This window comes from Salmo salar, chromosome 07, assembly GCF_965601325.2.
Source record: "Salmo salar chromosome 07, fSalSal1, whole genome shotgun sequence".
NCBI lineage: Eukaryota > Metazoa > Chordata > Actinopteri > Salmoniformes > Salmonidae > Salmo > Salmo salar.
The window spans coordinates 58,414,585-58,440,631 of NC_138297.1; the positions used below are offsets into that span (position 1 = coordinate 58,414,585).

Genomic DNA, 26,047 nt, shown 5'->3' on the forward strand with positions numbered 1-26,047 from the left:
AAACCAGTAAATCAAGGGGGAATGTCAATAGTCTGTGGTTTCCTCTCCTTGTCTCCTCTCCTTCAGTCTGCACTGGTCTGAAAAGAGTCGAGAGGTGAAAATCTGTTTAGTTGAAGGAGAGGAGACACGTTAGAGGAATCTATTTTAGATGATTGAGATTCCCCCGAAATTACTCACAAGGGTATAGGGAACTTAAAGATGCGTCATCCACCTACAGACTAAAGAAGGGAACAGATTGTGCTGTTGGGAAATTATTTATCATAGTTCACGAGCCCCGGGGGAACATGGGAATATGACACCCTGAATGCAAGCTGTGGGATTTGAGATGGATCCCACGTTATCATGACAGAGAGGACATAAAGGAGGATGTGAGAACCCTCATTGGAGATTGGATCAGATAACCGGAGATATTCAGTCCTCAAAATGTGGGGAAAAACACAGATGGGTTGTCAAATTGTGGCACTCATCAGCTATATCCATTAGTCTGTATAGGTGTGTGTGTGTGTGTGTGTGTGTGTGTGTGTGTGTGTGTGTGTGTGTGTGTTCTAAGCAGAACATTGAGAGTAATAATGAAAGAAATGTTGGACCCTTTCTCTTTCATTTGTATCTGTCTCTCTGGTTACTAACATCAGACCATCCCTTGTTACTCAGAGCAGAACATGCAGTACCCCCCCCCCCCCCCCCCCCCCCGTTGCAGGTGTTAATGGTTTCAAGGAGAGATGGAAAAAGCTACTGTGAGTCCCAGCCCCCAGGACTGTTGATGTGTGTCCTGCTCGCCCACTACTACCTAGACCTGAGAAAACACTAGTGTGACAAGACAACTGTTGTTGTTATTCTAGGTAGGGACAGTGTGTGTGTATCTGTAGAGGGGGGTTTAGGTGTGTGTGTGTGTGTGTGTGTGTGTGTGTGTGTGTGTGTGTGTGTGTGTGTGTGTGTGTGTGTGTGTGTGTGTGTGTGTGTGTGTGTGTGTGTGTGTGTGTGTGTGTGAGTGTGTGAGTGAGTGAGTGAGTGAGTGAGTGAGTGAGTGAGTGAGTGAGTGAGTGAGTGAGTGAGTGAGTGAGTGAGTGTCTGGATGTGTGTGTGGTGTGTGTCTTGTGTGATTGGATGTGTGTGTGCTGTATTTTGAGTGGGAGAAGATGAGGAGGAATAGGGAGAAAACAATTCTACTGCAGAGGGAGAGAGAGAGAAACGGCAGCATTTTAGCTTTTTTATAAAAAATTTTTCTAAAAGTGTAATAGTGGCTTGTTTAGACAGTGTGTCGGAGATGGGGGAGGTGAAGTATGTGTGTAATTTGTGCCATAAGGTCATGGTTCGTTATCTACACCAAGTCCAAAAACAGAAGAGGAAGTAGGGAATCAACTCAAACACAAAGTTCCTTAATTGGTTACATATTGGGTTACACATGTTACCATATAGGCTACACTGTGAAGATGTTTTGAATTCATTCTACATTGTTTTCAGTTCCCTAAAAAGGACACAGTCAGAGGGTTACAGTCAGAGTTACTTGCGTTCTCTTTCTCCTCGCTCTATCCCTCTCCTGCTCCCACTCCTCTCTCATTCGCTCAGATATGCCATCTTTTAAAAATCTCTCTCTTTGTCTCTCACACCCTAATGTTCTCCATCTCCCCTTCTCTTCCTCAACCACTCTCTCTCTCTCTCTCTCTCTCTCTCTCTCTCTCTCTCTCTCTCTCTCTCTCTCTCACTACCCCCACTCCCTATGTTTCTCTCTTTATCTCCCCCCACACACTCCTGATTGAGCTCTGCTGATTCCCTATTTGGGGTCATGGTGATCAGTCATTTATCTCTTTCTCCATGGCTCCCCACTGGACACGAACGTCATTCAACATCTAGTTTTCATACACATCTGGTTGAGATGTAAACTAACGTGAATTCAATGTGAAATCAACAAACATGTCATTTGATTTAGGCTAAAAATTGGTGGTACGGGGGGTGGGGTCTCTGGTCGTTGTGGGGGATTGGGAGGAATGTAAGGGGAGACTCAGGGGATGGGTGGGCAGGAGGGGGGACTGGTAAGCAACCTCGGTTGCTAGGTGGGATGAGAAGGGGTGGGAGCCATGCTTTCTTCGGGTCGGGGAGGTGGGGAGAGGGGCTAGGCGGAGTGGGAAACATGGTTTCCGGACGAGGAGGCAGGATGTGGGCTGGTAAATGGGGACTGAGGGGGGATGGGTCGGGGTTATCTTTGTGTCTGTGACTCCTCTCTGAAAAACAAATATAAGTTGGCTGAAGAAAAAGGTGACATTTCCTTACGGTGATGTCTTTTTGCAAATCCAATCATTTCCCCCACGTTTATTGAACGTCATCAGATCATTTTTGTTGTCGTTGAAATGACGTGGAAACAACATTGATATGACCAGTTTCTGGCCAGTGGGTATGTTATTCTAAAGTTCAGGGTATAGATGTTGCTGCCCTGAGATAGTTCTGGTTTCACACCTCACTGTCCTTATTCAGACAGAGGAGATGCACCTAGCTGAGCCTCACTGCCGTGTTACTGAGGTAAATCACCTTTTATTGGGTGTGGGTGTGTGTCAGTCTCCCTACTAGTAAAGGTTGCCTTGACACCATCTAATCTACGTGTTTATGACTGAGGCGTTGACGTTACAGCAATCCTCCTGACTTCACGTGGAGAGAGAGGGATCCAGAGAGTATGTGTGCGTGTCACTGTGCGCGCGCGTGTGCGTCCTGTGAGATCTGTGTGCTGTGTTTGCAGAGCATGTGAGTGAGTGTGTGTCAAGTGTGTGTTTGTGTACCCTATCCTCCCACGTCCTAACCGCCAGTGGCTACTCACCCACACACACACACATTATACACAAGGACAGCTCTAGACAGTACTGTATAACCACTGCCTGACAAAAATAGAGCCTGAAGCAGGGAAGAGGAGGCACTCACTCACTCACTCACACACACACACTCAAGTATTCATACACTATTTGCCAACTTTTTCCCTGTGCATGAATGTTATAGACTCAGCCTCTTTGTTGAGCAATGTCTCTCTCTCTCTCTTTTGACATGGACACACACACTTGGGTCATCATGAGTAGGGCTAACTTTTCTGTCTCAGTCAGAGCACTAATTGCAGGTCTGAGCATAGAGAGCGAGCCATGCCTGACCAGAACTGGCAGTGCCACCAAGCTCATGGGCACAGCAAAACAGAGCCCTTCTGACCACGCAGTGAAGCGTTGGCATCGGTTGGCATCGCCGTCCATTGGAGGAATGTGTCATTTAGGAGTTGGCTGATTAATGGAGAAGCTTTGTTAGCTTTGATCACATAGAAAGGGCTTTTAGGCTGTGATTGCTTCTGCCCTTGTCAGTAGTGCTCATCATCTCTCATCCTCTTTCTCCTCCTCTCATTGGTCTGGTTAAAAATGTGTTGTTTTTTAAAGTATAGCCTGGTTTAACCTGTTAGGGCTAGGGGGCAGTATTGACACGGCTGGATAAAAAACATACCCGATTTAATCTGGTTACCACTCCTACCCAGTAACTAGAATATGCATATACTTATTACATATGGATAGAAAACACCCTACATTTTCTAAAACTGTTTGAATGGTGTCTGTGAGTATAACAGAACTCAAATGGCAGGTCAAAACCTGAGAGATTCCTTTACAGGAAGTGGCCTGTCTGACCATTTCTTGAACTTCTTTTCCATCTCTATCATTTACTAAGGATCTCTGCTCTAACGTGACACTTCCCACGTCGTCCATAGGCGCTCAGAGCCCGGGAAAAAACAGAATGTCGTCATTCCTGCCCCAGGCTGAAACACATTATCGCCTTTCTCAAGTGGCCGATCAAGGGACACTGGGCTTATGCGCGTGACCCGACCGCCCCCGCCTTTGGGATTTTTTCCTCTGTTTGCCGAAAGGAGATTCCCTGTCGGAATATTATCGCTTTTCTACGAGAAAAATGGCGTAAAAATTGATTTTAAACAGCGGTTGACATGCTTCGAAGTACGGTAATGGAATATTTAGAATTTTATTGTCACGAATTGCGCCATGCGCGCGACACTTCTTTACTATTTCGGATAGTGTCTGGAACGCACGAACAAAACGCCGCTATTCGGATATAACGATGGATTATTTTGGACCAAACCAACATTTGTTATTGAAGTAGCAGTCCTGGGTGTGCATTCTGACGAAGACAACAAAAGGTAATCAAACTTTTATAATAGTAAATATGATTATGGTGAGTGCTAAACTTGCCGGGTGTCTAAATAGCGAGCCCGTGATGCCTGGGCTATGTACTTAGAATATTGCAAAATGTGCTTTCACCAAAAAGCTATTTTAAAATCGTACATATCGAGTGCATAGAGGAGGTCTGTATCTATAATTCTTAAAATAATTGTTATGCTTTTTGTGAACGTTTATCGTGAGTAATTTAGTAAAATGTTAGCGAATTCCCCGGAAGTTTGCGGGGGGTATGCTAGTTCTGAACGTCACATGCTAATGTAAAAAGCTGGTTTTTGATATAAATATGAACTTGATTGAACAAAACATGCATGTATTGTATAACATAATGTCCTAGGGTTGTCATCTGATGAAGATCATCAAAGGTGAGTGCTGCATTTAGCTGTCTTCTGGGTTTTGGTGACATTATATGCTGGCTTGAAAAATGGGTGTCTGATTATTTCTGGCTTGGTACTCTGCTGACATAATCTAATGTTTTGCTTTCGTTGTAAAGCCTTTTTGAAATCGGACAGTGTGGTTAGATTAACGAGAGTCTTGTCTTTAAATAGCTGTAAAATAGTCATATGTTTGAGAAATTGAAGTAATAGGATTTTTAACGTTTTGAAAATCGCGCCACAGGCTGCCAGTGGCTGTTACGTAGGGGAGTGAGTAGGGGAGTGAGTGGGGGAGTGAGTGAGTGAGTGAGTGTCTGGATGTGTGTGTGGTGTGTGTCTTGTGTTATTGGATGTGTGTGTGCTGTATTTTGAGTGTTGGTCCGTGTGATGGTCCGTGTGTTGGCCCGTGAGATGGCCCGTGTGTTGGTCCGTGTGTTGGTCCGTGTGTTGGTCCGTGTGATGGTCCGTGTGATGGTCCGTGTGTTGGTCCGTGAGATGGTCCGTGTGTTGGTCCGTGTGTTGGTCCGTGTGATGGTCCGTGTGATGGTCCGTGTGATGGTCCGTGTGTTGGTCCGTGTGTTGGCCCGTGTGATGGCCCGTGTGTTGGTCCGTGTGATGGTCCGTGTGATGGTCCGTGTGATGGTCCGTGTGTTGGTCCGTGTGTTGGCCCGTGTGTTGGCCCGTGTGTTGGTCCGTGTGTTGGTCCGTGTGTTGGTCCGTGTGATGGTCCGTGTGATGGTCCGTGTGTTGGTCCGTGTGTTGGTCCGTGTGTTGGTCCGTGTGTTGGTCCGTGTGATGGTCCGTGTGTTGGTCCGTGTGTTGGTCCGTGTGTTGGTCCGTGTGTTGGTCCGTGTGATGGTCCGTGAGATGGTCAGTGTGATGGTCCGTGTGTTGGTCCGTGTGATGGTCCGTGTGTTGGTCCGTGAGATGGTCCGTGTGTTGGTCCGTGTGTTGGTCCGTGTGGTCGTGTGGTCCGTGTGTTGGTCCGTGTGTTGGCCCGTGTGTTGGCCCCGTGTGTTGGTCCGTGTGTTGGTCCGTGTGTTGGTCCGTGTGATGGTCCGTGTGATGGTCCGTGTGTTGGTCCGTGAGATGGTCCGTGTGTTGGTCCGTGTGTTGGTCCGTGTGATGGTCCGTGTGATGGTCCGTGTGATGGTCCGTGTGTTGGTCCGTGTGTTGGCCCGGTGTGTGTGTGTGTGTGTGTGTGTGTGTGTGTGTGTGTGTGTGTGTGTGTGTGTGTGTGTGTGTGTGTGTGTGTGTGTGTGTGTGTGAGTGAGTGAGTGAGTGAGTGAGTGAGTGAGGGAGTGAGTGAGTGAGTGAGTGTCTGGATGTGTGTGTGGTGTGTGTCTTGTGTTATTGGATGTGTGTGTGCTGTATTTTGAGTGGGAGAAGATGAGGAGGAATAGGGAGAAAACAATTCTACTGCAGAGGGAGAGAGAGAGAAACGGCAGCATTTTAGCTACATAACCAAAAAGACATTTCCAGAAAAGCAACAATCTACAGCCTAGGATATTCATTCATTACACATATACATAGTGTACATTCATGTGACTCAATGCTACACTCTTAGAGAAAAGAGTTCCAAAAGGGTTCTTCAGAAGTTCCTATAAGAGAACCCTTTCGGGTTCCATGTAGAACAATCTACGGAAAGGGTTCTACATGGAACCCAAAAGAGTTCTACCTGGAACACAAAGGGTTCTTCAAAGGTTTCTCCTATGGGGGACAGACGAATAACCCTTTTAGGTTCTAGATATCACATTTTTTTCTAAAAGTGTAATAGTGGCTTGTTTAGACAGTGTGTCGGAGATGGGGGAGGTGAAGTATGTGTGTAATTTGTGCCATAAGGTCATGGTTCGTTATCTACACCAAGTCCAAAAACAGAAGAGGAAGTAGGGAATCAACTCAAACACAAAGTTCCTTAATTGGTTACATATTGGGTTACACATGTTACCATATAGGCTACACTGTGAAGATGTTTTGAATTCATTCTACATTGTTTTCAGTTCCCTAAAAAGGACACAGTCAGAGGGTTACAGTCAGAGTTACTTGCGTTCTCTTTCTCCTCGCTCTATCCCTCTCCTGCTCCCACTCCTCTCTCATTCGCTCAGATATGCCATCTTTTAAAAATCTCTCTCTTTGTCTCTCACACCCTAATGTTCTCCATCTCCCCTTCTCTTCCTCAACCACTCTCTCTCTCTCTCTCTCTCTCTCTCTCTCTCTCTCTCTCTCTCTCACTACCCCCACTCCCTATGTTTCTCTCTTTATCTCCCCCCACACACTCCTGATTGAGCTCTGCTGATTCCCTATTTGGGGTCATGGTGATCAGTCATTTATCTCTTTCTCCATGGCTCCCCACTGGACACGAACGTCATTCAACATCTAGTTTTCATACACATCTGGTTGAGATGTAAACTAACGTGAATTCAATGTGAAATCAACAAACATGTCATTTGATTTAGGCTAAAAATTGGTGGTACGGGGGGTGGGGTCTCTGGTCGTTGTGGGGGATTGGGAGGAATGTAAGGGGAGACTCAGGGGATGGGTGGGCAGGAGGGGGGACTGGTAAGCAACCTCGGTTGCTAGGTGGGATGAGAAGGGGTGGGAGCCATGCTTTCTTCGGGTCGGGGAGGTGGGGAGAGGGGCTAGGCGGAGTGGGAAACATGGTTTCCGGACGAGGAGGCAGGATGTGGGCTGGTAAATGGGGACTGAGGGGGGATGGGTCGGGGTTATCTTTGTGTCTGTGACTCCTCTCTGAAAAACAAATATAAGTTGGCTGAAGAAAAAGGTGACATTTCCTTACGGTGATGTCTTTTTGCAAATCCAATCATTTCCCCCACGTTTATTGAACGTCATCAGATCATTTTTGTTGTCGTTGAAATGACGTGGAAACAACATTGATATGACCAGTTTCTGGCCAGTGGGTATGTTATTCTAAAGTTCAGGGTATAGATGTTGCTGCCCTGAGATAGTTCTGGTTTCACACCTCACTGTCCTTATTCAGACAGAGGAGATGCACCTAGCTGAGCCTCACTGCCGTGTTACTGAGGTAAATCACCTTTTATTGGGTGTGGGTGTGTGTCAGTCTCCCTACTAGTAAAGGTTGCCTTGACACCATCTAATCTACGTGTTTATGACTGAGGCGTGGACGTTACAGCAATCCTCCGGACTTCACGTGGAGAGAGAGGGATCCAGAGAGTATGTGTGCGTGTCACTGTGCGCGCGCGTGTGCGTCCTGTGAGATCTGTGTGCTGTGTTTGCAGAGCATGTGAGTGAGTGTGTGTCAAGTGTGTGTTTGTGTACCCTATCCTCCCACGTCCTAACCGCCAGTGGCTACTCACCCACACACACACACATTATACACAAGGACAGCTCTAGACAGTACTGTATAACCACTGCCTGACAAAAATAGAGCCTGAAGCAGGGAAGAGGAGGCACTCACTCACTCACTCACACACACACACTCAAGTATTCATACACTATTTGCCAACTTTTTCCCTGTGCATGAATGTTATAGACTCAGCCTCTTTGTTGAGCAATGTCTCTCTCTCTCTCTTTTGACATGGACACACACACTTGGGTCATCATGAGTAGGGCTAACTTTTCTGTCTCAGTCAGAGCACTAATTGCAGGTCTGAGCATAGAGAGCGAGCCATGCCTGACCAGAACTGGCAGTGCCACCAAGCTCATGGGCACAGCAAAACAGAGCCCTTCTGACCACGCAGTGAAGCGTTGGCATCGGTTGGCATCGCCGTCCATTGGAGGAATGTGTCATTTAGGAGTTGGCTGATTAATGGAGAAGCTTTGTTAGCTTTGATCACATAGAAAGGGCTTTTAGGCTGTGATTGCTTCTGCCCTTGTCAGTAGTGCTCATCATCTCTCATCCTCTTTCTCCTCCTCTCATTGGTCTGGTTAAAAATGTGTTGTTTTTTAAAGTATAGCCTGGTTTAACCTGTTAGGGCTAGGGGGCAGTATTGACACGGCTGGATAAAAAACATACCCGATTTAATCTGGTTACCACTCCTACCCAGTAACTAGAATATGCATATACTTATTACATATGGATAGAAAACACCCTAAATTTTCTAAAACTGTTTGAATGGTGTCTGTGAGTATAACATAACTCAAATGGCAGGTCAAAACCTGAGAGATTCCTTTACAGGAAGTGGCCTGTCTGACCATTTCTTGAACTTCTTTTCCATCTCTATCATTTACTAAGGATCTCTGCTCTAACGTGACACTTCCCACGTCGTCCATAGGCGCTCAGAGCCCGGGAAAAAACAGAATGTCGTCATTCCTGCCCCAGGCTGAAACACATTATCGCCTTTCTCAAGTGGCCGATCAAGGGACACTGGGCTTATGCGCGTGACCCGACCGCCCCCGCCTTTGGGATTTTTTCCTCTGTTTGCCGAAAAGGAGATTCCCTGTCGGAATATTATCGCTTTTCTACGAGAAAAATGGCGTAAAAATTGATTTTAAACAGCGGTTGACATGCTTCGAAGTACGGTAATGGAATATTTAGAATTTTATTGTCACGAATTGCGCCATGCGCGCGACACTTCTTTACTATTTCGGATAGTGTCTGGAACGCACGAACAAAACGCCGCTATTCGGATATAACGATGGATTATTTTGGACCAAACCAACATTTGTTATTGAAGTAGCAGAACTGGGTGTGCATTCTGACGAAGACAACAAAAGGTAATCAAACTTTTATAATAGTAAATATGATTATGGTGAGTGCTAAACTTGCCGGGTGTCTAAATAGCGAGCCCGTGATGCCTGGGCTATGTACTTAGAATATTGCAAAATGTGCTTTCACCAAAAAGCTATTTTAAAATCGTACATATCGAGTGCATAGAGGAGGTCTGTATCTATAATTCTTAAAATAATTGTTATGCTTTTTGTGAACGTTTATCGTGAGTAATTTAGTAAAATGTTAGCGAATTCCCCGGAAGTTTGCGGGGGGTATGCTAGTTCTGAACGTCACATGCTAATGTAAAAAGCTGGTTTTTGATATAAATATGAACTTGATTGAACAAAACATGCATGTATTGTATAACATAATGTCCTAGGGTTGTCATCTGATGAAGATCATCAAAGGTGAGTGCTGCATTTAGCTGTCTTCTGGGTTTTGGTGACATTATATGCTGGCTTGAAAAATGGGTGTCTGATTATTTCTGGCTTGGTACTCTGCTGACATAATCTAATGTTTTGTTTTCGTTGTAAAGCCTTTTTGAAATCGGACAGTGTGGTTAGATTAACGAGAGTCTTGTCTTTAAATAGCTGTAAAATAGTCATATGTTTGAGAAATTGAAGTAATAGGATTTTTAACGTTTTGAAAATCGCGCCACAGACTGCCAGTGGCTGTTACGTAGTTGGGACGCAAGCGTCCCACCTAGCCCATAGAGGTTAAAAAAAATAAACGTTTTGGTGTGTGTATGTCTGTGTGTATGTCTGTGTGTTGGTCCGTGTGTTGGTCCGTGTGTTGGTCCGTGTTTTGGTCCGTGTGATGGTCCGTGTGTTGGTCCATGTGATGGTCCGTGTGATGGTCCGTGTGTTGGCCCGTGTGATGGTCCGTGTGTTGGCCCGTGTGATGGTCCGTGTGTTGGTCCGTGTTTTGGTCCGTGTGATGGTCCGTGTGTTGGTCCGTGTGATGGTCCGTGTGATGGTCCGTGTGTTGGCCCGTGTGATGGTCCGTGTGATGGTCCGTGTGTTGGCCCGTGAGATGGTCCGTGTGTTGGTCCGTGTGTTGGTCCGTGTGTTGGTCCGTGTGATGGTCCGTGTGATGGTCCGTGTGTTGGTCCGTGAGATGGTCCGTGTGTTGGTCCGTGTGTTGGTCCGTGTGATGGTCCGTGTGATGATCCGTGTGATGGTCCGTGTGTTGGTCCGTGTGTTGGCCCGTGTGATGGCCCGTGTGTTGGTCCGTGTGATGGTCCGTGTGATGGTCCGTGTGATGGTCCGTGTGTTGGTCCGTGTGTTGGCCCGTGTGTTGGTCCGTGTGTTGGTCCGTGTGTTGGTCCGTGTGATGGTCCGTGTGCTGGTCCGTGTGTTGGTCCGTGTGTTGGCCCGTGTGTTGGCCCGTGTGTTGGTCCGTGTGTTGGTCCGTGTGTTGGTCCGTGTGATGGTCCGTGTGATGGTCCGTGTGTTGGTCCGTGAGATGGTCCGTGTGTTGGTCCGTGTGATGATCCGTGTGATGGTCCGTGTGTTGGTCCGTGTGTTGGCCCGTGTGATGGCCCGTGTGTTGGTCCGTGTGATGGTCCGTGTGTTGGTCCGTGTGTTGGTCCGTGTGTTGGTCCGTGTGTTGGTCCGTGTGATGGTCCGTGAGATGGTCAGTGTGATGGTCCGTGTGTTGGTCCGTGTGATGGTCCATGTGTTGGTCCGTGAGATGGTCCGTGTGTTGGTCCGTGTGTTGGTCCGTGTGATGGTCCGTGTGATGGTCCGTGTGATGGTCCGTGTGTTGGTCCGTGTGTTGGTCCGTGTGTTGGCCCGTGTGTTGGCCCGTGTGTTGGCCCGTGTGTTGGTCCGTGTGTTGGTCCGTGTGATGGTCCGTGTGATGGTCCGTGTGTTGGTCCGTGAGATGGTCCGTGTGTTGGTCCGTGTGTTGGTCCGTGTGATGGTCCGTGTGATGATCCGTGTGATGGTCCGTGTGATGGTCCGTGTGTTGGTCCGTGAGATGGTCAGTGTGATGGTCCGTGTGTTGGTCCGTGTGATGGTCCGTGTGATGGTCCGTGTGTTGGTCCGTGTGATGGTCCGTGTGATGGTCCGTGTGTTGGTCCGTGTGATGGTCCGTGAGATGGTCCGTGTGATGGTCCGTGTGTTGGTCCGTGTGTTGGTCCGTGTGATGGTCCGTGTGATGGTCCGTGAGATGGTCCGTGTGATGGTCCGTGTGATGGCCCGTGCGTTGGCCCGTGAGATGGTCCGTGTGTTGGGGGGGGGGGGGGTCTAGTCCTCCACTCCAAAGGGAATAATGAGGGCATTTGTTTATCTCAGGACTCTCTGTTCATCGCTGGCACCGGCTCAAGCAGGGCGCAGACTCACAGCAACAGGCCAAACGAATAGAAAGGATTTGCCTCAAGAGGCGCCCACAGACACTCCATTCACTGGCCAACACTGGCCATGCTTAGGCCCTTATGGTCGGCCTGTAATGGAGGTTGAAAAGAGAGTACCCAGCTAGCCGTCTGGGAACTTTCCCAGGACTTTTAGTTCACATTCCTAGTACGTTCTAAATTCTGATTAGAATGTTCCACAAATGTATAAAGTGCATTTGTTTATTTACTATGCATCCAAATTTAACTTAACGTAAGAGCTGGTCAAAATATTATAGCAATGGAAAATAAGTGAATGTCCTCTGTCCACCCAATGTTTGCTGTGCGTCTGTAGCAAACTGTGAGCAGACATTTATTGCTTTATACTTTTTTAGGAAAGTAGTCAACATTTACAGTACATTCGGAAAGTATTCAGACCCCTTGACTTTTTCATTCACAATAAATCCCTGATTTATTTTAGACAGGTCTAAAGAAGCATTAAATGAAGAAAATGTAGACTATTTCATAAGAACAGAATAACATACTCTGAGTTGTCCTTATGTTAGGTCTTGATCTGGCTATGCCAAATGGCTGGGGCTACACTAGTTCATTTTGCAGACAAGATTTGCTTAAGATTCCGTAAAATGATTTTATATTATTTCATAGTATGAAGAATACAATTGAACAAAGCTGATTAAAGTAGAAAGGATATTTTCTCCCAACGATTTGAGTGTGCACATGCGGCTATTCTGTGTTGAGCGGTTAACATAGAAATAGGTACTCCTATATGCTTCATTTAGAGTTATTAATGTAACTTGTTCTACGAACGTTGGGCTATATGTTTTGATTTTGAATTTTTAATACATTGTAAGGCTGCATGATGCGACTTGAAAGGCATGTTTTTTTGCTCAGGCTGTACACACTTTATCAGTCTCTTATCCACAATTTGACAAGCACTTTATAATGCCTCGAATTTCACGGCGGCATACCCTTTGTGTGGTCATAATGCACCCTAAAAAAGTCCATGCCTTTTGCGGCCAGTGGCTGTTGTGCTCTTGGCACGGAGTGCTGCGTTGTGCCCTTCTCCCTGAGTGCTGCGCCCTTCTACCTGAGTGCTGCGTTGTGCCCTTCTCCCTGAGTGCTGCGTTGTGCCCTTCTCCCTGAGTGCTGCGTTGTGCCCTTCTCCCTGAGTGCTGCGTTGTGCCCTTCTCCCTGAGTGCTGCGTTGTGCCCTTCTCCCTGAGTGCTGCGCTGTGCCCTTCTCCCTGAGTGCTGCGTTGTGCCCTTCTCCCTGAGTGCTGCGCTGTGCCCTTCTCCCTGAGTGCTGCGCCCTTCTCCCTGAGTGCTGCGCTGTGCCCTTCTCCCTGAGTGCTGCGTTGTGCCCTTCTCCCTGAGTGCTGCGTTGTGCCCTTCTCCCTGAGTGCTGCTCCCTTCTCCCTGAGTGCTGCTCCCTTCTCCCTGAGTGCTGCGTTGTGCCCTTCTCCCTGAGTGCTGCGCCCTTCTCCCTGAGTGCTGCGTTGTGCCCTTCTCCCTGAGTGCTGCGCTGTGCCCTTCTCCCTGAGTGCTGCGCCCTTCTCCCTGAGTGCTGCGCTGTGCCCTTCTCCCTGAGTGCTGCGCCCTTCTCCCTGAGTGCTGCGTTGTGCCCTTCTCCCTGAGTGCTGCGTTGTGCCCTTCTCCCTGAGTGCTGCGCTGTGCCCTTCTCCCTGAGTGCTGCGTTGTGCCCTTCTCCCTGAGTGCTGCGTTGTGCCCTTCTCCCTGAGTGCTGCGCTGTGCCCTTCTCCCTGAGTGCTGCGTTGTGCCCTTCTCCCTGAGTGCTGCGTTGTGCCCTTCTCCCTGAGTGCTGCGTTGTGCCCTTCTCCCTGAGTGCTGCGCCCTTCTCCCTGAGTGCTGCGTTGTGCCCTTCTCCCTGAGTGCTGCGCCCTTCTCCCTGAGTGCTGCGTTGTGCCCTTCTCCCTGAGTGCTGCGCTGTGCCCTTCTCCCTGAGTGCTGCGCCCTTCTCCCTGAGTGCTGCGCTGTGCCCTTCTCCCTGAGTGCTGCGCCCTTCTCCCTGAGTGCTGCGTTGTGCCCTTCTCCCTGAGTGCTGCGTTGTGCCCTTCTCCCTGAGTGCTGCGTTGTGCCCTTCTCCCTGAGTGCTGCGCCCTTCTCCCTGAGTGCTGCGTTGTGCCCTTCTCCCTGAGTGCTGCGTTGTGCCCTTCTCCCTGAGTGCTGCGCTGTGCCCTTCTCCCTGAGTGCTGCGCCCTTCTCCCTGAGTGCTGCGCTGTGCCCTTCTCCCTGAGTGCTGCGCCCTTCTCCCTGAGTGCTGCGTTGTGCCCTTCTCCCTGAGTGCTGCGCCCTTCTCCCTGAGTGCTGCGTTGTGCCCTTCTCCCTGAGTGCTGCGCCCTTCTCCCTGAGTGCTGCGTTGTGCCCTTCTCCCTGAGTGCTGCGCTGTGCCCTTCTCCCTGAGTGCTGCGCCCTTCTCCCTGAGTGCTGCGCCCTTCTCCCTGAGTGCTGCGTTGTGCCCTTCTCCCTGAGTGCTGCGTTGTGCCCTTCTCCCTGAGTGCTGCGCTGTGCCCTTCTCCCTGAGTGCTGCGTTGTGCCCTTCTCCCTGAGTGCTGCGTTGTGCCCTTCTCCCTGAGTGCTGCGTTGTGCCCTTCTCCCTGAGTGCTGCGTTGTGCCCTTCTCCCTGAGTGCTGCGCTGTGCCCTTCTCCCTGAGTGCTGCGTTGTGCCCTTCTCCCTGAGTGCTGCGTTGTGCCCTTCTCCCTGAGTGCTGCGTGCTCCAAAGCACCTCTAACTCACGTTGCTCTCCATCACGTGATCGGGTGTTTCTCACAGAATACAAGTGAAGACAGAAACATCTGGGACGCAATTGCCCGAGTCCTTATCCAATTCCGAGGTGCATATTGAAGATATTGGATGAACTGTTCACATTTACTTTGTCTGCCAACAAGATGAGTACGTCTAACAAACAGCAAAAGCACTAGCATATGTCAATCTACTATCCCTCATAGTACAAAAGTTGACCTATTCTATTCTGTGTGAGAAATAAATATTGCAAACATAGTCTGGGACAGTTGTGGGATGCAATAGATCCCAAATTAATACAACCACTAGCATCAAAAAAACTTTTTTACGCAATGAGGTTGACGCAACAGATGAGAACGTTTAGCTTTAAATGTTGATAAACTATTAGGCTATTTCTTCACGTTATAAGCGCAGCAATTCGCACATGGCTGTAGGCTATTAGCATGAAAGTTCCCCGCAAATGCGATTATGCATGTAATGCTTTTATTATAAAGGTGTATTTTTATGGTGAAAAGTATCTTCCCCAAACTTTAAACTCACTCGCTGCTTATGTATGCCAGTTAGGCTCTACACCCCTTGTAAAGCGGATTAATGTACTTAATTTTAAGAAATTATTTGTCCACTTTAGTTGTGATACAAACATATAGGCCTAAGGGCTAGGCTACATGAGGTGTGCGACTATGATCACTTTGTTTTACAAAAACTTTGTTTCTTACGCTGGGCATCATTCACAAGTGATTATATATAATTCACAAGTGATAGGCTAATATTGTCACCCATCAGACCATTCTTGATTTAATCTTGTCTTTACATATACTAAATATGTGGGTGAAATTTATTTTGATTTAGAATGGACCATTATCATGCACCTGTCTCCAAACAGGGGCAGCGGGAAAAATACATGTCATCTATGCACGTAAATAGCGAATGGAGGACACTTTTACCGTGGTTCATTTTCATGCCAGCCAGGTAGGCTATACTCCTGTTTCAGTAGGCTATACTCCTGTTTCAGTAGGCTATACTCCTGTTTCAGTAGGTTATACTCCTGCCAGCCATGTAGGCTATACACATTTTTTGGGTAATTTTTACCCCCTTTTTCGTGATGTCCCATCGCTGCAACTCCCGTATGAACTTGGAAGAGGCGAAGGTCGAGAGCCATGCATGCTCCGAAACATGACCCTGCCAAGCTGCACTGCTTCTTGACACACTGCTCACTTAACCCAGAAGCCAGCCGCACCAATGTGTCAGAGGAAACACCGTACAACTGGCGACCGAAGTCAACGTGCATGCGCCCTGCCCGCCACAAGGAGTTGCTAGAGGGCGATGGGACAAGTACATCCCGGCCGGCCAAACCCTCCCCTAATGATGCTGGGCCGGCTGCGACACAGCCCGGGATCAAACACGGGTCTGTAGTGATGCCTCAAGCACTGTGATGCAGTGCTTTAGACCTCTGCACCACTCGGGAGACTTCCTGTTGTAAAGAGAAGCAATGTACTTAATATTAGGAAAGTTGAGAAACAAATATAGTAGGCCTAGCCTATAGAAAGCGGATGGGATCCTCCTCTTTTTAATAGAGGCCATCACTCTGTTTTCTCACGCAATTGCATAGCCTAAAGAAATGATGCGCAACATAAGCTCATGGACTTTTTATTTAACCTTTATTTAACTAGGCACGTCAATTAAGAACAAATTCTTATTTACAATGACGGACTCTCATGAAGTGTCACAACGTCTACTGAAGGTTGCTCCTCTCCCTGTTTGGGCGGCGCTCGGCGGTCATCGTCGCCGGCCTACTAGCTGCCACCGATCCCCTTTTCATTTTCGTTTGGTTTTGTCTGTCTTGTGTTATCACCTGTTTTGAGTTGAGTTCGTTAGTGGGGTATTTAGTCTTGCTTTCTAGGTTTAGGTTTGTGCGGGATTTGGGGATTGTTTTTCCCCCCTTGTACTTTGTTGGAAGGACGTTTACCCTGGGCTGTGTCCCGACTCTGTTGAGGTGGATTTTTTGTCTAGTTGGGTTTCCTTGTTCCCTGCCTAGTTATGGCATTTTTGGACTCGGGAGAATAAAACGTTCTACTACGCACCTTTGGTCTCCTGCGCCCGACTTCACCCCTCCCTCACTTCTAGTGCATCTTGACATGAAGTGTTTGATTCGATTTTCGATTACATTTGATGTCAGAGTGATTAGAGGGACAATAGAGTGCTGAGTACCAGGCAGTTAGCAAGTTTGGTAGGCTACTAATGACCATCAGCAGTATCAGAGCTTGGAGAAGCCTAGTGACCGTGACTAAACAGTCACGTGGAATTTGACTGCCTTCATGACTCGTGACTGCCGCCGTGGTGGTAATATGGTCGCCGCAACAGCCCTATCCATCCCTCTCACCTCATTTGACTTGTCTTTACCGTTGTCTTTGATTGTTTCAGGCCAGTCCACTTCAGGATGTGTGTGTGTGTGTGTGTGTGTGTGTGTGTGTGTGTGTGTGTGTGTGTGTGTGTGTGTGTGTGTGTGTGTGTGTGTGTGTGTGTGTGTGTGTGTGTGTGTGTGTGTGTGTGTGTGTGTGTGTGTGTGTGTGTGCGTGTGTACACGTGTATGTTTACTCACTTCATGACACTCACTTCCCTCTCGTTTACCAGGAGACACCTCTTCAGCATCCCCTCAAAAAGTGTTCGGTGGTGGGCAATGGAGGGGTCCTGAAGCACAGCGGCTGTGGGAAGGACATTGACCAGGCTGACTTTGTCATGCGGTAAGAGAGGGGCTGTCCGCTCAAGTGCCCGTCCAAATATGATTTGGCCGTCCCGCGCTCGCCGGGGCCAGAAAGAGCAGCCAAAGAACATCAGCCATCAGACTGAATGAGAACAGGTGTTGTCATATCAGAGAGAGAGAGAGAGAGAGAGAGGTGAGAGAGATAAGACAGAGAGAGAGAGAGAGAGAGAGGGGTGAGAGAGAGGGGTGAGAGAGAGGTGAGAGAGATAAGAGAGAGATGAGAGAGAGAGAGATAAGAGAGAGGTGAGAGAAGTGTCATAAGTAGTGTCTTGGTTTTGAAGGGGGCAGATGAAGTCAAGTAGTGAATTATTTTGGCTCTGGAGCCTTGAGGACAAACAACAGAGTGTTTGATTTAGTTGACTAGACTAGTTCTACCTTGGATCACTGTTGTCCACCCCATCTCAGGCATGACTGGCTGGCTTAAACCAGGCTTAAACCAGACTTGAACCTGGGGAAGGCAAGACTAAAATAATATAATTAATTTGGAGCTCCAACTCCATCAAAAGCCTATAGGCTCACTGGCTGCCTGACTGGAAGTTTTCACTACAGAAATGTTGTGTTCATTCAATGCAGATAAAAAAATGCGAAACTATTTTCTAAGTTCTAATTTTGTTATAACTTTAGTGTCACAATGTGTTAACATTAAATGGCTAAGAAAAGGCAAGACAAAAAGCTAAAAGCTAGTTCCATTCTGAAAGCAAAACATGAAGAACCACTATCTGCAATCCTGACCAAGTTGTCAAATAGTGAATGATTTATGGTCACTGTAAATCACTATCAGTATATTAATGCACATGTGTACTTGTGTTTTTCGTATCTAGGTGCAACCTTCCACCACTGTCTAGGGAGTATGTTGAGGATGTGGGGACCAGAACTAACCTGGTGACAGCCAACCCCAGCATCATTGAGAAGAGGTACACTCCTTTCCTTTCAAAACGGCTGTTGACTGTGAAATGTATGTGTGTGTGGGACAGCATCCAAGTCCTCTCCTTTTCAGTCCTCTCCCTCTTTCTCTCCATCCTTTCTCTCTACTACTCTGTTTCCCACTCTCTCCCCGCCCTATCTCTCTCTCCCTCTTATTTTCTCCTGCTATCTCTCCTCTCCAGTTCTCTCTCTCTCTCCCTCTCTCTTTTTCTACTGCTTTCTCTCCTACCAAGGCCTCTGCCTCCTCTCCCTCTCTGTGTTCTCTCCCTCTCCCTTTCTTTCTCCCTCTCATGATGTGTACTGTCAGTTCCAGATGTTAGGTTCTAAGAGCTTTGTCTGTTGTCTTGTCCTAGCAGCAGCTTCCCTCCTCCAGACTGGTGTTTTATAGAGGAGCAGTGATCTGGAGAAAAAACGTGTGTGTGTGATCTTGTTCTTCTATAGTTGTGGGGACCTGAAATCCCCAAATGGCCCCCACAAGGATAGTACAACAAGGAACATTCTCCCTCATGGGGACTATTTTAAGCTTAGGGGTAAGTTTAGGGTTAGGGTAATAATTAGGGTAAGAATTTGGGTTAGGATTAAGGGTTAGGTTTAGTTTTTTTTTATGGACATACATTTTAGGTCCCCACAAGGAGAGAAGAACAAGTTTGTGTGTGTGTTTGAACAGAGCCTCTTTGTGTCTGTTTAGAATGCTACTCTGTGCTGCATATGTAGTGTATACAGGCAAAACAGGAAGAAGACCCCAAACTGACACAGTTGAGGCTGAAATTCATTTCTGTTTTCAGCAGTGCGTTTCCTCTCAGTGTGTTTCTGAACCACGTTGTTGCCAACACATCCCCTGCTGCTTCCCATCATCTCATCTCTGTGCATTTAAAGATTGACGTCTAGTGACATTATCATTGGATGTTGGCACAACCTCACTCCTGTCCTCAAGACATTTTGTTAATATTTTGAAGCTCAATCACGGTGAGGGAAGGTAGGCTGTACTGTATATTGTTTACATTTAGGTTGATTCGAAATGCAATGCAGTACAATTGAATCCCCGCCTCCACAAGCAACTACACCCACACCTATAAACCATCTAGATTATGTACAACACATACGGTATGACATATCCTGAGAGCACATATCCATAATACCATAGTCCATAAATACCCATGGAATGAGGACGCCAGTTCTATCTGGACTCTATAGATACTTCCAGAACCCATTTCACACCACATCCACAGTAGATTTAGCTTGGAATGCATGACCAGATCAAATAGATTTACCAAAAGAATCACCCTCTGTGACTGTAGTGTGTGTGTGTGTGTTCTTGTGTGTGTGTGTGTGTTCTTGTGTGTTCTTGTGTGTGTGTGTGTACATCCACGTGGCCCTACTGGCATAGAGTTTAGATTTCCGAAGGCAACATTAGCATGGATAAACAGCAAGTAGTAGTCACCATAGAAATATAATGACTACAACAGGGAAAGCCCCCTCTGACCATAGCAATGCAGATATCGCTCCACCATTTCCTGGTGGCAAAAATTCTAATATTTTGCCTAATTTCAGTTTGACAAAACAAGGTATTGTGTAGAGAATCATTGTACCATCTAAACCACTGTGAAATAAATTTAATTTACCAAAAATATTGTTTTTTCAGCTGTTTGAAGCTGGTGCCCTAAACCAAAAGAAAAAGACGCAAAAACTAAACTTAAGAAAGGAAAGCATAGAAATCGGACACATAGAGCTGATGTACCGCTTCTTAGACTTGCTTTCAATGAGTATTACAGATCTATAACATGTTTCTATGTAAATTTGATCAGGTCTACCAAAAACGTACATATTGTAGCTTTAGCTGTACACTCATGAGTACACTAATATGACCTCCGGTCCACCGTCATGGAACGTTTGCTGGGGCTGTCCATTCTATATGTTCTATTTCTATGGTACTCACACATTCTCATCTCTATATCTCTCTCTCTCCCTACTCAGGTTCCAGAACCTTCTTTGGTCACGGAAAAGCTTTGTGGAGAGCATGAAGGCCTACGGCTCCAGCTACATTTACATGCCAGCCTTCTCCATGAAGCCGGGCACCGACCCCTCCCTGCGGGCACACTACGCCCTTGCCGACACCTCGTCCAACCTCACCATGCTGTTTGCCAACCCCGAGTTTCTCAGGACCGTGGGAAAGTTCTGGAAGGGTCGCGGAGTGCATGCCAAGCGCCTGTCCACAGGCCTCTTCCTGGTCAGCCTGGCGCTGGGGCTGTGTGAGGAGGTGACGGCCTACGGCTTCTGGCCGTTCAGCGTTGGGCTCGACGAGCAGCCCGTCAGCCACCACTACTACGATAACGTGCTGCCGTTCAGCGGGTTCCACGCCATGCCTGAGGAGTTTGTCCAGCTCTGGCAGTTGCACAAGAGCGGCACACTGCGTATGAGGGTGGGACACTGCCCACCTCGGGAAGGGGCTATATAAGACACAAGGGACCAAGGGACCCTCCCCTAATAAACCTTCCCTTCCTTTCGCTTACAACCCACCAGCCCCCTGCGATCGTCCCCAGCAAACCACCGCAAACCTTCACCTCTTTCTCCACCATTAGCATGAGAATGTAACCCATGGTTACCCACCCAGCCGAGAAAGCACCCACACACCCTCTCTCTCTATCCTGTCCTCCATCCACTCTCACTATGTGTGTGTTTGTGTGCGTGCGTGCGTGTGTGTTTGTGTGCGTGTGTGTGCGTGCGTGTGTGCAGAGAGGAGGTCTGCTAACTCTCAGCTGGGGCTGGAGGATTCTTTATATGTTGACTACTCAATGTGACATAGGGAGCAGCTGGGCCCAATGCCCCCACTGTGTCTTTGTTAAACAGAGACAGAAGGAACAATCCTAACCAAGAGGTTTTCATACAAGTCTTAAGAGAACAGACTGAAAGACTTGAAACACGGAAGGAAAAAGGAAAGGAGGAACCAAGATGTCCTGGTACTAGGCTATGAGTGTCCTGGTACTAGGCTATGAGTGTCCTGGTACTAGGCTATGAGTGTCCTGGTACCTAGGTGTCCTGGTACTTGGGTTGTATGAGAGCGGACTAAAAGGGAGAATGAAAGATGTCTTGGTACCTTGCTCGTTCGAAGGAGTTTGTTATTTTTTGTCTTGAACAAAAACTCTTGATGGACATCTTAAGCAACCAATCAGCATTGAGGTTCAAAGTAGGATCCAATAGAAAAGGAGAGTGAAGCACGATATCGAGCTCCTAGAATGTTCCATTTTACAGCCAAGCTGAACAGATCCCTGTTCACTAAAAGGGAAGCCATGAACATTGCAGTGTTTGATATATCCGTATGTTAATTTATATTTGTTAATCATGACTTTAATGATACATGTTTTTGATTTTATATAGGTTGATGTTCTACGTTGATTTAGTTATGTTACGATTGAGAGCTGAGTATGCATTTAAATCTTTTCACAAAAATCCACTGCAGAGAAAAAGATGTGAGCTTTACAAATCATTTACATTTTAGTCATTTAGCAGATGCTCTTGTCCAGAGCGACTTACAGTAGTGAATGCATACATTTCATACATTTTTTCTCCGTACTGGTCCCCCGTGGGAATCGAACCCACAACGCTGGCGTTGCAAACACCATGCTCTACCAACTGAGCCACACGGGACCCATCATGACCTCATCTGTGTGTGTTCATTGAGAGGTTGTGGCCTTGAAGGTTCACCCCCCATTCACGCTACGAGTGCTTATTGGTATGGTCCACTTACAAACACACTCCATTGACAAGAGACTGGGAGCTACCATATCTTTCATTCTGTAGGGGCTGTTAAAAAGTGTATTGACTGAGTGATGACAACACTGCATGTTTCTGTTCAGGTGCGGGACACCTGCTCACATTGAACTTGAACATTCATACTCTTCTTCATCACCATGGTCATCGCCATCATCAGTGTGCGTCTGAATGTCTGGGCAGTGACCTGAACTTTGCTGTCCTGCATTTATTTCTAGGTGGTTTTTTTCTGTCATTCATAACAGGGTTGGGATCAATTCCATTTCAACTCAGTCAATTCAGGAAGTAAACTGATATTCCAATTGAAATGGAATTGAATCCAACCCTGATCCGTGTACACATACAAGGGAATGAACATATGATGTGTAGTAGCTGCTAGTTCTTCTGTCCTTCTGTCATCATCACCCAACAGTTGAGACAGTGTAAGAGCCAGCCCTTTTGGTTTTACATGAACTCCTGTCATGAATTTTGGAATGATACGTTTAAATGTTGTTACTGTCATTGATATTTTGGTTGTGCAAATGTGACCAGTACCATATCATGTCATGGGCCAATCTAGGTCTGCATGGATCATGCATGGAGTCTAGCACCAACATTTAAACAACGTTTGGACTAACCTACAGGTACAGAACAAATCATGTGAATTATGAGGTTTCTTCAAACCCATGACCTATTCCTCATATCTACTGTATAATAAAAGGTTTTTGTGCCTTCAGAATTCACCAAGGCAAATGGAAATGCTAGACATTACTGTATGCTATCTTTACATTTTCCCTTGTCACAATCGCAATGTGACACTGCGATATCATAGAATAATATAGTACTACAGTAGAGAGGATGATGTAGGGAGGTGGTAATAAAGTAGCATTAATTATTTGAGCCATTTGAATGTTTGAAGTATTTCAAGGGTGCATCTGAAATGGCACCCTAATCCCTATGTAGTGTATTACTTATGACCATCACCCATAGGGTGCACTACATCGGGAATAGGGTACCATTGACCCCCTTGACCTCTATATGAAAACCATGTGACTAAGGAAACAAGTCCAGAGCCTTAGATTGAGCTGGTTGTTGTTGGACCAAGTCAGTTAATGATAAACCAAACCTGTTTAAAGTCTCTTCATTACCAGTCCTGATGCAAACTTGTGCTCTCTTCCAACCAGGAATTGAACTGTTGATCATTTTTAAAAACGAATGCGATTAAATTGATGCCAGGTATTTGCACCTTCGGGCCACTTTATTTGGATAGTCTGGATAGTCCATCTGTAGATGGTCTTACTATCAACAAACTATCTGTTGAGAAGCAACTGATTGCTAAGGTTGGGGTAAAGGTTAGGTCTAGGGTAAGGCTTAGTAGATAGTTAGTTGACATGTTATCCAAATAAAGTGTTCTCACCATCTGGTTCCTCTGCCCAGTATTGTGAATGAGAAATATTTTACTGTGTCATTTGCAATAAGCATGACTGTGACTCTGTATGTGTTTTGGGGTTTTGACTTTCAAACTCATTCTGTCCATTATTTTGTGAAGCGCCATATTGGGTTGATTATGCCCAAAAAGAAATAGCGCAAATTGTACCTCAATATCGGTTTTGCTGGCAATCCCTTTTAGCCTTAGTATGGGTACCAGTCATTTTCCAAATGACAGAAGTGGCAAGGAGTGGAATGTTAGCTAAAAATACTGGTACCCAGTCTATATTAGCCTACTCTGGGGTTGAATGGTGACGTAATGCAAACACAATGTGACGTTCTCAGCTACACAGTGTGTGTGAGCGAATCCTACTTACTGTGTCATGAATAAGATCTAGTTAACGAGGGCTTCTGCACAGTGGTACTTCTGAATCTTTCCTACGTATATTTAGATGTGTTTTTAGTGTATGCCATTACCAGGTTCATTTGGACAAAAGATATAAATGTGTTTTCTTTGCTTTGCCTTGCCTTGAATTTGTTTTTGAAAAATACTTTGGAAAGGAAACAAGCAGTGAGGTTCTTACATTATTAAGCTGTTAATGTATATTCAAAACTTGTGTCAATCACCTTACGTCAGCTCAATGCTGTTTTTGGCGAGAGTACCCTGCCTGAGCATGTTCGAATACAGGAAGTCAAAATTAAGGACTGAAATGTGTTTTATGTGCCACCTGGATTATGCCAAGAAAATCATTGCATCCAAATAAGAGGTAAACACTGGTATCCAATAAAGAAGGTAATAATATTGAATCACTACCACTCTTGTGTTTTGTTTTCAATCATCTTTGTTCTCAAATGATTCCATTGTCTTTTAATTCAATGGTGCTATTGTCCCCTTCACTTACAGATGGGAAACATCTGTTATTGTAGCTAATGGTCATTAGTTAACCAGCACATTTAATTGATTGATGAAACGCAGATGGGTCCCGTTAACCCATTGTGCCTCAGAAAGCCTATTGTAGTATAGCCTTGTACAAACCTTCCTGATCTTGTGAGCTTACTACAGGGATAGCAAAACAGAATGTAAACTCGCAAGATCAAGATGGTTCGTACGAGGATAATTGTGATTGGGCCTGCTGTCCAACTCAAGGCAAGGCTATGGGAGAAGTGCGTGTACAACTACTAACCTATTTTGCAAGGATCTTTTCATTTGCCTTGTCATTGTGGGATATGGGTAATTTCATGTAACTGAAATACCCTGAGACTCTGACTTTTCACTTTAGAATGTAGTATGCCAAACAAAAAGCATGGATTTCAAAGTTTAACAAACCAACTCTGCACAATGACGACTTTGAACAATTTACACAGAACATAAAAAAGTATTATTCTGTTACCAAACATTTCTTCCAGTAAATGTGCTTTGTCAAATTCTCAGTGGAAATTGTAAAAAAATAGTCCTTGTACAAAGAGTTGTATGGTTTGTTAAACTTTGAAATCAATGTTTTGTTTGGTATACATTTTAAAGTGAAAAATCTGAGTTTCAGTGAAATTCTGTTACCATGGAATTATTGCCCATATGTAATCTTGTCCACCAGCTGGCTCTCTCTCTCTGTTTAACCTATGGAGTAGCAATTGAGCCTGGGGACGAGGTTATGTGATATGCCGCAACAGAGCTGAACCACAAATCATACCTGATGTCCCTCGGGTGCTTCTGCGTTTTGTTTTGCCGGATGTCTAGCCCGAATTTTCTGTGCTTAACGCACATGTGCTTTGCTTTTCAACAGGCTAAAAGCTAGCTAGCTAGTTCTGTTTGTACCACTTCACGGTAAATCAATGCACGAGTTGAAAATATTGAAGGCATGCAGTACACAGAACGCACCGTAGCTTAGTGCGGCACCCCCAACGTAGCGTTGCGGACTGCTCCTTTAAAAATGAACAATTTCCACTGAAATGCAAAGAGTTTGATGCATCTGGTGGACATGAGGCGTCAGGCACAAGAACTTATGTGAACTCAGAAAGCAGGTGTTGGTGACATTACATTAACTTCCTGTTGTAATGATTTCATGTGTGTTTATAATGCATAAGGAGACAACTCAGATGGTGGTCAAGTTCAGAAAATGTATTTAATATGCAGAAATCCCTGCTCCATTTCCTGGTTGCTAAAATTCGAATAGTTTGCCCCATTTCAGTTTCAGTGTAGAGAATCATTTTATCATCTAAATCTCTGTGAAATATATTTCTCCATGATCAAAAATATTGTATTTTCAGCTGGTGTACAAAACCGACAGTAAAAGACACTAAAAAACTAAACTTAAGAACAGGAAGCATAAAAATGGTGCACATAGAACAGCTCTACCACTTCTTAGACTTTCGTTCTATGAGAATGACAGCCAGTTTGCTCTGCGAAGGGAGTAGTACAAAGCGTTGTACGAGATCTTCAGTTTATTGGCAATTTCTCGCATGGAATAGCCTTCATTTCTCAGAACAAGACTAGACTGACGAGTTTCAGAAGAAAGGTCTTTGTTTCTGGCCATTTTGAGCCTGTAATCGAACCCACAAATGCTGATGCTCCAGATACTCAACTAGTCTAAAGAAGGCCAGTTTTATTGCTTCTTTAATCAGACAACAGTTTTCAGCTGTGCTAACATAATTGCAAAAGGGTTTTCTAATGATCAATTATCCTTTTAAAATGATAAACTTGGATTAGCTAACACAACGTGCCATTGGAACACAAGATTGATGGTTGCTGATAATGGGCCTCTGTACGCCTATGTAGATATTCCATAAAATATCTGCCGTTTCCAGCTACAA

General features: G+C 46.0%; 1 protein-coding gene across 1 annotated transcript in view; it reads left to right on the top strand.

Moving 5' to 3' along the window:
• The window catches only part of LOC106595526 (alpha-N-acetylneuraminide alpha-2,8-sialyltransferase), a 29,824-nt gene extending 5,778 nt beyond the window's left edge, over window positions 1–24,046 (top strand). Inside the window, exons 3-5 of the mRNA XM_045722258.2 lie at window positions 17,011–17,120; window positions 17,962–18,054; window positions 20,039–24,046. Of these exons, the coding sequence (XP_045578214.1) occupies window positions 17,011–17,120; window positions 17,962–18,054; window positions 20,039–20,519 (684 nt within the window). The 3' untranslated portion in view covers window positions 20,520–24,046. The remainder of the gene's footprint in view (window positions 1–17,010; window positions 17,121–17,961; window positions 18,055–20,038) is intronic.
• The last annotated feature ends 2,001 nt before the right edge of the window (window positions 24,047–26,047 follow it).